The sequence below is a fragment of the Curcuma longa genome, chromosome 1 (genome assembly GCF_044706935.1).
Source record: "Curcuma longa cultivar G26 ecotype Majalengka, Jawa Barat chromosome 1, ITB_CL_G26_1.1, whole genome shotgun sequence".
Taxonomy (NCBI): domain Eukaryota; kingdom Viridiplantae; phylum Streptophyta; class Magnoliopsida; order Zingiberales; family Zingiberaceae; genus Curcuma; species Curcuma longa.
Window position 1 is genome coordinate 22,437,921 of NC_133861.1, and position 13,242 is coordinate 22,451,162.

General features: G+C 36.5%; 1 protein-coding gene and 1 long non-coding RNA gene across 3 annotated transcripts; both read left to right on the plus strand.

The window, feature by feature from the left end:
- The first annotated feature begins 101 nt into the window (after nt 1-101).
- Nucleotides 102-8,282, plus strand: LOC141843055 (glutamate--tRNA ligase, chloroplastic/mitochondrial). The gene is made up of 13 exons (XM_074731078.1): nt 102-415; nt 1,016-1,134; nt 1,715-1,836; nt 5,011-5,193; nt 5,331-5,449; nt 5,538-5,586; nt 5,663-5,764; nt 5,845-5,947; nt 6,045-6,108; nt 6,465-6,579; nt 7,271-7,371; nt 7,608-7,764; nt 7,904-8,282. Exons 1-13 carry the CDS (start codon nt 165-167, stop codon nt 8,132-8,134), a joined length of 1,716 nt encoding a protein of 571 aa, XP_074587179.1. The 5' UTR covers nt 102-164; the 3' UTR covers nt 8,135-8,282.
- A 344-nt stretch (nt 8,283-8,626) lies between these two features.
- Nucleotides 8,627-9,434, plus strand: LOC141846493 (uncharacterized). Of its 2 annotated transcripts, XR_012603340.1 has the most exons (3): nt 8,627-8,737; nt 8,984-9,070; nt 9,184-9,434. It is a non-coding gene; the product is annotated as an uncharacterized LOC141846493 (long non-coding RNA). The 2 variants fall into 2 exon arrangements; XR_012603341.1 differs by lacking the exon at nt 8,984-9,070.
- Nucleotides 9,435-13,242: the final 3,808 nt, after the last annotated feature.

Below are 13,242 nucleotides of genomic sequence, written 5' to 3' on the forward strand. Positions count from 1 at the left end.
CAAGTAATCTTCACCGTCCATTCTTAATCCATCGGTAGATTTCGCCGGGCCATGCCTGGCAGATGAATGAGAAGTAAGGGATAATAGCGTCTTCCTCTGCGTACTGCGGCAGCAAATCCACTCCCGCAGAAGGATCGGCGTCACCGTGACGGCGATCTTGAAAAATGGCGAGTTTGGCCATGGGGTCGACGTGGGTTCGGATTATGGTTCTTACGGAACTCCGTCCTCCCTTGTTCCTTCCGGGACTCGCCTCGAAGACCAGCCTTTCAATACGGCGGAGGAATCTCTCCGTCTCAGCTTCCGCCGTTACCGGCCCCTCCGGGGGCGAGGTGCGCGTCCGTTTCGCTCCGTCTCCTACGGGGAACTTGCACGTCGGAGGAGCAAGGACGGCGCTCTTTAACTACTTGTTTGCCAGGTTACTTCCCTGACCCTTTCTGTCCAAGTTGTTCTCGCTAACTCCTGATTTTGGGTTAAACACTTTTTCAATGCGTTGTTCAGTGTTAAAATTATTCATCAAAATAGTTAAAAGATATGAAATGCTTAAAATGATATGATTTCTTGTAAAGTGCGAATTTAGGGCTCGGATGCTCCATATGCTTACTATAATATGAAATTTGGAATCTTTTTGTTTCCTTTGGTCTTGATGGTAAATACAAGTTACATTATCGTTTCAAAGATGGGATTTTTAATATGCATGCTGCAGCTACTTCACTGTGCTTTTGACCATGAGCAGCTGGAAGTTTGTTGAGCTATTCGTGTTCAATGATGAACTGTTCACGAGCTATGTAAAAAATCTAAGAAGGTGTCAGAAAGAAGTCCAGATAAAATTTTATCTGGTGAAATGGATTCGTAGGCTATGTCAATATTGAATTTTTGTATGATTATAATACCATGTCCATTTTTAGAGCAATGCAAAAATGGTTTCTATTGCAGCTGTACTCTGTTGATCATCAAAGTATTTAGAATTTATCATATTTTGGTTCCCTACGACATTGCTTGATCAAATCCTTTACAGGTCTCAAGGTGGCAAGTTTGTTCTGCGAATTGAGGACACTGATTTAGAAAGATCTACCAGGAAATCAGAAGAAGCGATGTTGAATGATTTATCTTGGCTTGGTCTTGATTGGGATGAAGGTGCTGATAGTTTCTGTGCCCTTTTATTGACTGAAGTGACTTTCTGTTCATTATATTTCACCTTATTTTCATATTCACCTTTCCTCAATTTTTAAATCGATCATAGCATGGTAAAAAAGGAATCTATTCATGTTAATGCAGTGCAAACCATGTCACAAATCTTCCTTGCTCACGTTACTGCTATGGTGCTATTTTGCTAAACTGTCTGGATGACACAGATTTATTTTTAATCTTTTCATCAACCTAATTGAGGCAACTCATGATTACTTAATGACCAAATTCACCAATACTTGCTGCAAAGCATTTCCTTAAGTATTTTTCATATTTGTGTGCTAATGTGATAGGTTCAAATCGTTCTTTTCATGTGATATGCAAATAAAAATCTCAGAATTTCATATTCTCATTACATATTATTCAATCTTTTCCAATTAAAAGATGGTTCTTTGCAGTAACCAACACTAAATAAAAATTTAGTAAAACTTCAATAACTTGTCATCTCTGTGCTATTGTTGGGATGCTGCACATTCATAAATTTCTTTCTGTTGCTTTAGATGTCACTTAACATTTCATAATCTTGCAGGTCCTGGTGTGGGTGGAGAATATGGTCCTTATCGACAATCAGAACGGAACTCCATGTACAAAGAATATGCTGCGAAGTTGTTGGAATCTGGCACTGTTTATAGGTGTTTCTGTTCTAATGAGGTAGTTACCAAATGGTAACAAATGGTCTATTCTGCTCACACTATTTGCTGGTTAAATCGCTGCATATACAGAATGCTTTTAAAAATGACATAGTTACTTTGAAAGAAGCAAAATAACTACATTGACTCAGACACCATATCTGAATAAACTGCTACTGGATAATCTCTTAAATAAAACTATTTGTTTGACAAATGCTGCACTTTCTTTATCACATGCATTTGCTTGTTTCTTGTGCATTAAAGCTAGAAAGTCATTTGTTTCTCTGCTTTCTAAGAGAACAGAAATGATCAATATACTTGAATATCATGCGGAACAACTTGAATTTGTATTTTTTGTTCCCTTTGTTTTTCTATTTTTTATTTGTTCTGAAGTGTTCATTCATCACAGTGATATGTCATGCAAACTGCTCATCTGTTGTTTTGTGTTTTTTTCTTTGTCATAGTTTTTTACTAGTTTGTTTATTTCTCTAATTAGCTATATATATGTATATATAATATGATATAAGATGACCTAATAAAAGATTTGGGGAAACTATAATTATCTTCAGAATGGAAACCCCCTCTCAGCATGAAGAAGGCTACAACTGATAGGCAATTGCAATTTTATTGATGATTTTGTTTCTACATTAAAATAAGTTTCTAAAGCATCATGACCATTAGGTTACAAATATTTGATTGGGAGTTAATTGCTTGATTAGATTATAGTTTGTTGACAAGGTAATTTTTCTAGAAAGATTTGGTGTCCTATTTAATGGTTTCATACATGATTGTTAAAATCGGTATTGGTGTCAGTATTGAATGGTAAAAAAATCCAAGTATTATCTATATCAAAACCATAGGATTGGTGAAATTGGAATCATCATGAAAAGTTTTAGAAAAGAGAATAGTTAAATAATTTCATACGCGAGGATAGAACATAAGAAATGATATTTCAGTGTAATATTTTTAGGAAAGGAGAAGGTCATGACCCCTATTATTTAATATATAAATATGTGTATATGGGAGCATGCTACCTTTAGGTAAAGACAGATTTGAAATTAGGACTAGGACCTTAGCAGCAACTTCCAAGTTCTTTCAGCTTGGAAGAAGGCATCTTCAATGATCAATCATAATAAAGATTTATTATATATTATATTCGCTAAATATTGCATTGTTAATAACCTAATTACAGAATACAAATAATCAATATTAAAAATTCATATAAATAGTATCAAATTAGTATTAATAAAGTTTGTGTTAATAGTACAAATTATTAATATAAAAAATTCAAAATATTAAATACTATTAGATTATTTATAGATAATAAATTATATTTGCTGACATAGAAGTGATAAATAATAACAATATATCAGAAATTCTGTGATATACAGTTTCGCTGGGATCTTAATCACATCTAATCGAGTTTGTATATATATGATGTTATGAGGCCATTGTGAGCAAGGGGATATTGTATTCTCTCTCAATTGCCATTAGCTTAGAGAAAGAGATGGAAAAGGTGTTGAATCCTTTAGCTAGTAGATTGTGAGACAAATCTTAAGTGTTGATGTGGCTAATATGTTCAAATAAGAGCAATGAGGATTCACACCCCCCCCCCCCCTCCCATGCACATCAGCTAGGATTCAAGTTGAGATAGGCAGAAAGTAGGCTAGATTGGTAGAGTTTTCCAAATTTAACCTAATTTGACTAAATTTCAACTGATTTCATTATTTGCCACTGTCAATTTGATTAAAGCCCAATCAATCATATCTATTTTATAGTGGAACACAATTCATTTCTAAGAAAATCTTTCAGATCTCTAGCTCTTTAAATTTCTCCATCAATGTTTATGAGGTGACTAATTTCTTGGTAAAAGTTGGATTGACCTTTGCCAATACTACTCTGATTCATGGCAATCTGACTGATTTCATAAAGAGTGTCAAATGTTTTGGGAAGGTTCTTCTAAGCATTTAGAAGGAAGAAGGATAGCTGAGAAGATCCTTGAGAGTCTGGGAAGAAAGAGGAGAGTGGAATGTGCCCACAATACAAAATTCGAGACAAAAAGAGACAAAGGAGAGATTTTTCCTTACCTTACTTGGCCTAATTTGATAGTATTTCTAAGTGGAGTCTGATTGATTTGAAGGGATCCCACGTAATTACAAGTTTCACCCTATGTTTTCATTGGCTGGAGACTTGGGTGCACAGAATCTTTTAGACCAGTAGCATAATGACAATGGGTTAGAGTGGTAGTTAGGACATTTGTAAATCATGTGATTTATCGTCTTTATGATTTATCTGATATCTGACAGCTTCATGATGTTTGTTCACAATGTCAACACTTGTAAATATTAAGGTTGAAATTATGAGGGTCATTAGAAGCTACAATTGGAACCAATCCTGGGTATTATTATCAGTGGCTGCATCACCAATTATATTTTGTGATGCTTCTTTTAATAGGTGTGATGTGTTATTGCCTTCTACAAGAATGTTTAGTTCCAACCAGTATGTAGTTGGGACTAATTGTGGTTAAACTTTTTTTAAAAACAACTTTTAAACATTTTTTTCTGTCTTTGACCACGAGGTGCTCCTACACCACATTGGATGTGAGACAATTCCCATTTACAGGTGGGAGCAACAGGTTTAAACCCCTCCTAGTAGTACCATTATACCTGATTTGAATCCTGACCTTTGGCAGAAAGCCCATATGTAGCTTGCTTACCACTAGAAGCAATTGTTCGTCTTTTAGGCATCTTAACATTACATGCATTTGTATACTCATATTTCCTAATTTCCAGCTGGCTTATCTATACTAAGCTAGTTGATTAGTTTGACTCAATATCTTTCAGAACTTACAAGGTTGATCTTGTTTACATTTAATTTGATTGGAATTTGTATAAAGAAATAATGAACTAATAAAATCACAAGTGAAGAAATTTCTTGACATAAATAATGTGGTAGTTGTAAAGGAAACATATTCTATAATTTGGAAATAAAATTCTTCTATGTCTATCTTGTCATCTTTACCATAATTTGGAGCTTTATCTGAATAATTAGTTGATGCATCATGATTATTTTGCCGGAATAGAAGCTAGATGTGGAAATTAGAATATGTGGTCCTGAGTTGTGTCACTCTTAAAAATTCTGCCAAATTTTGTTTGGAAAGTCACTTTTGACCTGATTAGGAATGACGTTGTTGCAGGAACTTGAACAAATGAAGGAAACTGCAAAAAGGTTGCAACTGCCACCAGTATACACAGGAAAGTGGGGCACAGCTTCAGACAAGGAAGTTCAGGAGGAGCTGGCAAAAGGTACACCATACACATACCGCTTCCGTGTACCAAAAGACGGAATCCTGAAGATCACAGATCTTATCCGTGGTGAAGTAAGCTCTATATTGACTTGCGCATTGCAATGATGATTTTTTCAGATTACTTTTCGTCTGACGCATCGTATAGACCTCCAATGCTCTTTATTTTTGTTTGTATGGTGACTGTTAATTGATGTGATAGTATTATGAAGGTCAGTTGGAACCTGGATACACTTGGTGACTTTGTGATTATGAGGAGTAACGGACAGCCTGTATACAATTTCTGTGTCACTGTTGATGATGCTACTATGCGTATCTCACATGTCATAAGGTGATTCCTTGAACAAACTTCCTCAAAATTTCAACTGTGTAAAGAATTTTTCTTATGAAACCTCTTCCCTTATTTTGTTATACACCAGAGCTGAGGAACATTTACCAAACACCTTGCGACAAGCACTTATATACAAAGTAAGTTTTATGCTCCCTTTTGACATTCTCTCAACAATTGATTAAAAATCCACTTAGGCATCATTATCTATTGCAGGCACTTGGATTTCCAATGCCTTCTTTTGCACACGTCTCTTTAATTCTAGCCCCAGATAGAAGTAAACTATCAAAACGTCATGGTGCAACGTCTGTAGGGCAGGTATCAAGCTCTTACCTGTTAATTTCAGTATAGAGAAGCTTACATGATGTCAATTTATATATAATGTTTTCCTTTTACAGTTTAGAGAGATGGGTTATTTGCCCCAGGCAATGGTGAACTACTTGGCACTATTAGGTTGGGGCGATGGGACAGAAAATGAATTCTTCACCATTGATCAGCTTGGTAGGTTATCGCTTTCTTTTTGTTGACACATGTTGTGCTTGGATTAAGAATTGGTCTGTGGTGGCTTGTTAACTTACGAATTCTCGTAATTTTGCAGTTGAGAAATTCTCCATTAACCGCGTTAATAAAAGTGGCGCAATCTTTGATGGAACAAAGTTTAGGTAATAAAAGTTGAAGTATTCTCATGGTTTTATCTTCCTTTTGAATGACAATTTCATGCAAAATGTCAGATCTTTCTCAGATTTGTATTAATTTGAACTTGTTTTTGCTGTACACAAAGTTTGCTGAAGCTGTATTTCTGGATTGGATATAGCTATTATTTCTTGTTTGTATTTATTGTGTTAAACCTCTGAATATTTGATGCTTTTGTTACAAGAAACATAGCTTTTGTGTTTATAATTGCTCTCTTGTGAGACTGATATGGTTTAGATTTGATGATGGTATAATTTTTTGCATGTAACAACAAATATTATTTCAATTTTTCGTTACTTTTCTAAAATGGTTCTTACTCAATTAGGTGGATGAATGGGCAGCATTTAAGAGCTCTTCCTCCAGAAGAATTGATCTCAATTTTCGGAGATCGGTGGAAGTCCACAGGGATTCTCCTAGAATCTGATGGTGCATTTGTTAAGGTGGTTGCATTTTGTCATTTAGTGCAAAGATATGAGTTTTTAGTTAGATTATAGATCATATGTTATGCTATTTTACACATTCAGCATTTATTTAAGGATACTAGCTGTCTGCATTTCTCATCCTATTAGAATATCCGGACGTGTATGATTCATGGTGCTGGTTAAGTACTATTTGGCAAACTGTTGCTTGCTGTGGACCTGGGTTTTGCTTGTGACCGTATATACTACCATTCTCGAAATTATACTGCATTTGTGATAACTGATGGACTGGAAATTGGAGTTCAACAAAGGTTGGACCATTATATTTGGACAAGGATATTAAATTATTTCAATGTTTTCCCCCCAATACATGAGTATATTGTAAGTGGCAGGACTAAGAGCATGTGACTTATACTGGATGCCTTAATTTATTGAGGAAGAGGTGATCCATAAAGTATCTCCTCACATTTATTAGTCTCTCTGGAAGTATGCAATTTGGAAATGTCAAACTAAATTAAATTTATTTTTATGATCAACTGAAGCGATGTGTCATCTTATCTGCAAAATATCAGGTAAAGACTAAAGGTTTAATTTTGATCATATGTTTGCTATTATTATTCTTGTTGAGGACCGCCAAATGCACTTTCCTTATAAAGAAAGAATGATTTTAACTGAGAGCTGGGTGACTCTAGCAGCAAATCTCACTCTACAGGGCGCAACAGAGCTGCTAAAGGATGCGATTGATTTAGTGTCTGATGCAGAAAAGGCTCTACAAAACTTGTTGTCTTATCCACTGCATTCGACTTTAGTCAGGTAATGTGTTATCTTCCAGTATCGTTTATTTCTTTAGATTAGTAGAAGCATGCATCGGACTCATAGAGTTAGCTATCAGTAAAATCCCTCGGTACCTTCATCTGACTTAGATGTAAGTTGGCCTGTCGCATTCATTTCCATCCCCATTAAAGTATCTTGTCCTCACTGTTTCAGTTTTAGGGATTATTTTTTCTGAATATCGTATTCTCAAAGCATGAATCTCATGAAATTTACAGTGATGAATGCAAACCTGTCGTTCAAGATAAGCTCTCAGAGGTGGCTGCTAGCTTGATATCTGCTTATGAAAGTGGAGAGCTCAATCAAGCGCTGGAGGAAGGCCATGCTGGTTGGCAGAAATGGGTGAAAAGCTTTGGCAAGTCTTCGAAACGCAAGGTCAGGTCCTAACTTATACGGATTTTGCTATTTCTGCCCCCGTGCTTTTCCTGGTCATGTAATATGGTCTGATCATTTTTGTGCATTTATTTGATCCTTTCGCTGGATCTTCTACCGTTGGTTTTTTCTCTTCTAACAGGGGAAATCTCTCTTTATGCCTATTCGGGTTTTGCTCACCGGAAAACTACACGGCCCCGACATGGGAGGAAGCATAATTCTGATACATAAAGCAGGTACCTGTGGAGCAATCAGTCCACAAGCTGGTTTCATAACCCTAGACGAGAGGTTTAAGATGCTGAAGGAGGTGGATTGGGAGTCACTGCCACAGGTGGAGGAGCCACTGCAGTCTCCGGCCGGTGTACCTTCCTAAGCAAATATGTAACATTAGCGATAAGAGCTTTGAATTATCGAAGGCGATATTTTATTATTAAGATCAAATGGTTTCTCCGTTCCAGGAATTTCCTGTAAAATTTATTATTCTCGAAATAAATGTGAATTTCCTGAGAGTGCTTTTCAAATTTTACCATTTTTTATTGTGGCCCTTCTAATTCACCTATTCCATTTGGCCCTTCAAGTTTTAAAGATATCTCAATTTGATTTTATTTTCGAAAAAAAATGTAAATTTTGTTTAGTATCGAGTAAATTTTGATACCTGAAATTTTTAGGGGTGAAAAAGAATAAAGTTGGTACACGGGTTTTATTAGTCCGTTAATATTATGGATTAACATGGAAGCCCAACTATTAACAAGCCCAAATAGCGGCCCAAGACTGCGTATAAACGACGGTGGTCCGGACCCGGTTCGGGTCAGGTTTAATAACGGTGACGATATATGAACCGGTGCGGACCGCAGGTGCCACTGGATCACCGCTCTTCTGGAACCCTCGACGCTGCGAAACCCTTTGCGCTTGCTCGTCTGACGGATCCGCCGCCCCCGTTCTGCTCTTCGCTCGCCTTCCTGCCTTCTTCCGTCTGGTACGTCGCTTCCTTTGAATCCTTAATTTCGCACCTATTTCTGGGCCTGTACGTCTTGATCGTTTAAACTCTTGATGGCTTTGGTATGGCTAGGGTTTCGATTGTTGCCGTTGAAAGGTATCAATCGAGATCGTTGTCCTAGGGCGGAAAAACATGACTTCTTAGTTGGCCTTCGTCGAATTTTAGACTTTTGTGGATGCAAATGTTCACGCTAGGGTTGGTAACTCTTTTAAATGTCCGTTTCAGCTGTGTAGGGCCTTTGTCTTGGCATTTAGGACATATACCATAAGAGATAATAATCAGTTCTTCTATTAGATGATGATAGTAACCGAGGTATGTAAATGTAACGGAAATTTTAATCTTCTTGGATATTGATTGACTTGTCTTAATGAATTTTTTTTTTCAGGGAGTGCTAATAAGGAAGAGTTTTGATCTTGTTGTGGCAGGTATTCTTGAAGCTGTAGAGACTGTTCTGGAGTTTGCAGTCGCTCTGCTTTCCCATTTGCTGCCCACGATCAGTCTTCTGTTCCCTGCTCCATGCATGGAAGAGTAACAAAGAATGCATACTTTCATTTTTTAACGAGTAACAATTAACACTGCCTCCTTGCATGATCAAATGTGTAAAATTTGAGTTTTTCCAGCAAAACGACGAAAGTTAATTCTTACGAAAAACAAATTCTGCTTGTGATGATTAAAAGATATGAGTTTCTGTATGTCTGAGCGTATTATGGCAGAAAGATGAAAAAGAGACAACAAGAACATCTCCATTTCCATGAAAAGGAAACACTGAACAAGTATTTAGTTATTACCGTGATGACCAACATGAAGGAGAGGACGATAATAGTGGCAAGTGAAGACGATGATAGTGGCCACAAAAAATTCGTGCAATCCAATGAGGAAACCGTACAAATGCAAATGGATTGTTATTACACTTGCTTTCCTCTCCTTTCTTTACAGTTTACACTGCCTAGCTTTCCTATCTTTTTCTCTTAAACTGAACACAGCAAAAAAAAAAAACATAAAGATCATTGTTAACTGGTACTACCATGTTTAACATTGCTTCGTTTTCAATATGTTAAGCAACAGGTGAACTCTCCCTTTCCCATTTTTCGTAGAAAAAAAGTTGTTTCATTTTCCAATATCAATTTCTTCTTACCAACTTTCTTCACTTGTTCTTTTAAATGTACGTGTATATATAAAATAACATATATAATATAAGTATATTGAGAAAAAGGACAGTGAAAGAAGAACTCTTTTATTTTTTAGATTGAGCAAAGTGTCCTCTTCATACTTTTTCAGCTTACGACCTTATTTAGCTATATACTCTCACGTAACCATTTGCTAGGATTTGGCCTTTTGCTCATGTCATTTTGGTGGAGCTCTTAACAATAAAAGAGCAAATTATGTGAAAAAAAGGCAAAGCAAATTGAGTACTCTAACAGTAATTTGGATTCTTGTTGGGCTCAAGATACGTATTTTAGGGGAGGTGTTTTATTTGTTGAATGAATCTATTTATCCACAATGGTCTGTGACGGGGCCGGTTAAAGTCTGGCCCTTGAAAGGCCCATTGCGCCCTCGTGCTTCTATATAAACCATCTAGCTGCGCCCTGCGGGTTCAAGGTTTGTTTTCCTTAAGTTGGGGCTCGCTCGTCTTATTTTTTCCTTCGAGAAGCGATTTGCCGATTTCGACGACGCCGACATGAGAGATCGATGGACGATCGATTCTCCGACGACTCGACCAGGCGATTCATCGTATTCTTATCGGGTTCTTCGTTTTGATTTTCTTATTGTTCCTGCATGTTGGAGTGATGCGAACCATCGCGATCTGCAGTTAGGCTGTTGAGATAATAAAGGTTTCGATCGAAAAGTGAAACATCTTTCATACTCCGCCGATCAATGTTCGAGGTCAGTTCTTTTCGTAATCTTTCCGGTTTTGTTATTCGTTTTGGGATCAAGTTTTTATCGAGCAGTGACATTTCTGTTGCTACTCGACTTGTTACTCTAATTGGATGGGCCCGTTAAAGGCTTGGCTAGGCCATCGTGCTTCTATAGTTACCATCTAACTGCTTAAACTAGGGTTTCCTCTTAACCGGCGCTCGCTCGTCTTATTCTTTACTTCGAGAATCGATTTGCCGATTTCGACGAAGCCGACTTGAGAGATCGATGGACGATCGTTTCTCAGTTGAAGCTAGGCGATTCATCGTACTCTTGTCGGGATCGATTCTCAGATGAAGCTAGGCGATTCATCGTACACTTGTCGGGTGTTCGTTTTCTTTTTCTTGTTCCTCCCTTTCGGAGTGATGTGAACCATCGCTTTGTGCATTTAGGGTTTGTTGAGAAAATTTAGGTTTCGATCGAAAAGTGAACAGGAACAGCTTAGCTTATGTACTCCGCCGATCAATGCTTAAGGGTAGTTCACTTCGTAATCTGTCCGTTTTTGTTATTCGGTTTGGGATGTTTTTATCGAGGAGCAGTGACATATAGGACTATGACGTTTCCACTTGTTACTCTGTTCTTTTCCATTACATTTTCGTCTTTTAGGTTTTCTACGATCGACCTCAAGAAGCTTAAATTGCTTCTTTTCCGTCATTGCAATGGAAGGCTATTTGGTGGATTTTTTTGTTCGACCACCGAGACATTTGTTGAGCTAGAAATAGATCTAGGGTTTACTTTCATTGACCACGGGATTCTCTAGTTTAAAAACATCTCACAGTGAGAATGACTTTAGCTGGCTATTTTGAGGGATGATTCTATATCAGAGTTGGTATAAGAAAGGGTAGGAGTATAAGCTGAGATTAAATCTTGTATCATCATGGTATTATGTTATGCTAAGAGGATAAGTTGATGGTTAATATGTATCTGATAGGTGGTACCTGATCCCAATATATATAGTATCGTGTCGGCAAGTGATTCCTCCTTGTTGGTTAAATCTTTCTGATATAACATGAATAAAACATAGCTGACAAAATTTAGAAAATCTCACAGTAATATTTTACTTAATTGAAGTTATTTTTCAACAAACTTCCATGTAACTCAGTTAGATATTACCTAACTGTATAATCCAAATGCTGCGAGTTCAATGAAACTTTTGACAGTTTGTATTGTATATGACTAATTTCATGTTTACACCAATACTATTAGTTTAGTAGTTTCGTCAAGATTACATGTGTCCTAGGTGATATCTACTAGTGGATAGAGTTAGCCCTAGGTGAGATTATTAATTTCTTATTGGAGCTTACAGACAGGAATCCTTAGAGCACAAGAAGGTGTTCTTTGAAGAGTATCTAGAGGATAGTGATTTGATGTTTTGAATGCTAACTTGTTCTCATGTGGTGTAGAAACTTATTCATCTGATATTATGCGGGTTGAAATTTTTGAGGATAAAAAATGGGAGTGTCTTGATGTTTTGAATCCTGACTTTTTCTTTGGGATGTAGACATTTATTCATCTGATATTATGTAGGTTGGCATTTTTGATTTAGTTGTATGACATGCTATATGGTTCAATTGGTCTTATGTCTTGATTGGTGAGGTGGTTGTTGATATAGTGTGGTGTGGTGCTAGTGGACTTGATGCTATAAATCCAAGAATATTATGTTGGTAATGTTTTGAGGAACACTAGAAAATCTTTGAAGTGATTGTAAAGATTGCAGTTTAGGTTGGAAGATATGATTTAATGTCTCTTGAATTGTGGTAGTTGGTGATAGAATCTTGAAGTGGTAGGGTTGGTTTTGTGATCAATCAAATAAAGCTAAGGCGAAGATGTGGTTTGGTGATGATGTACTACTGCTTACAAGAGATAGAGGCGTTGATGTGATTGTTGGTAGCAATTTTGTTTGTGGTTCTGTATCTATTCCACCTTATAGTGATTCCTTGAACCCCATGCTGATTGTGAGTCATTGAGTTCTTGTGAAATGTTGGTTGATTTGATATATATACCATCTATGATCTACAATCTATGATTTAGTTGTTGATATTGACTCAAGTTGTTGACTTACAATCTATGATATTGATCATTAATTTATAATCAATGTATTAATGGTCCCTGATTTGGGTTTATTTACAATCAGATCTGAGGTGTTGACTTGTGAGTTATAATTTGGCTTGTTGAATTGAGATTGGTGATTAACTTATGGTCTTTTACATATATTCTATGTTGTTGAATTGTGACAGTGATCGATTGTTTTGTGACTGGATTTTCTATTTTGAGATTTGGCTAACGGATTTTCCTCTTGGTTATTGATTTGATTGAGTAATCATTTTTATTTAATTTTCTTATCTGAGATTTGATTTATTGGTTTTTTATTTGATTGATTCGACCTAGAGATGGATCAAGTGAATTATTTATTATTTTATCCATTATAGGATTTCTCTTTGTTAATAGACGTGGATGTTTGTTATTCAGGTGTTTCCAGATCCATGTGTGTGAACTTGGCTGATATGAGGTTTGACTGTTGATGATATATTGATTTAGCCTTAAGGATTTGATATATGTTCATGTATAAA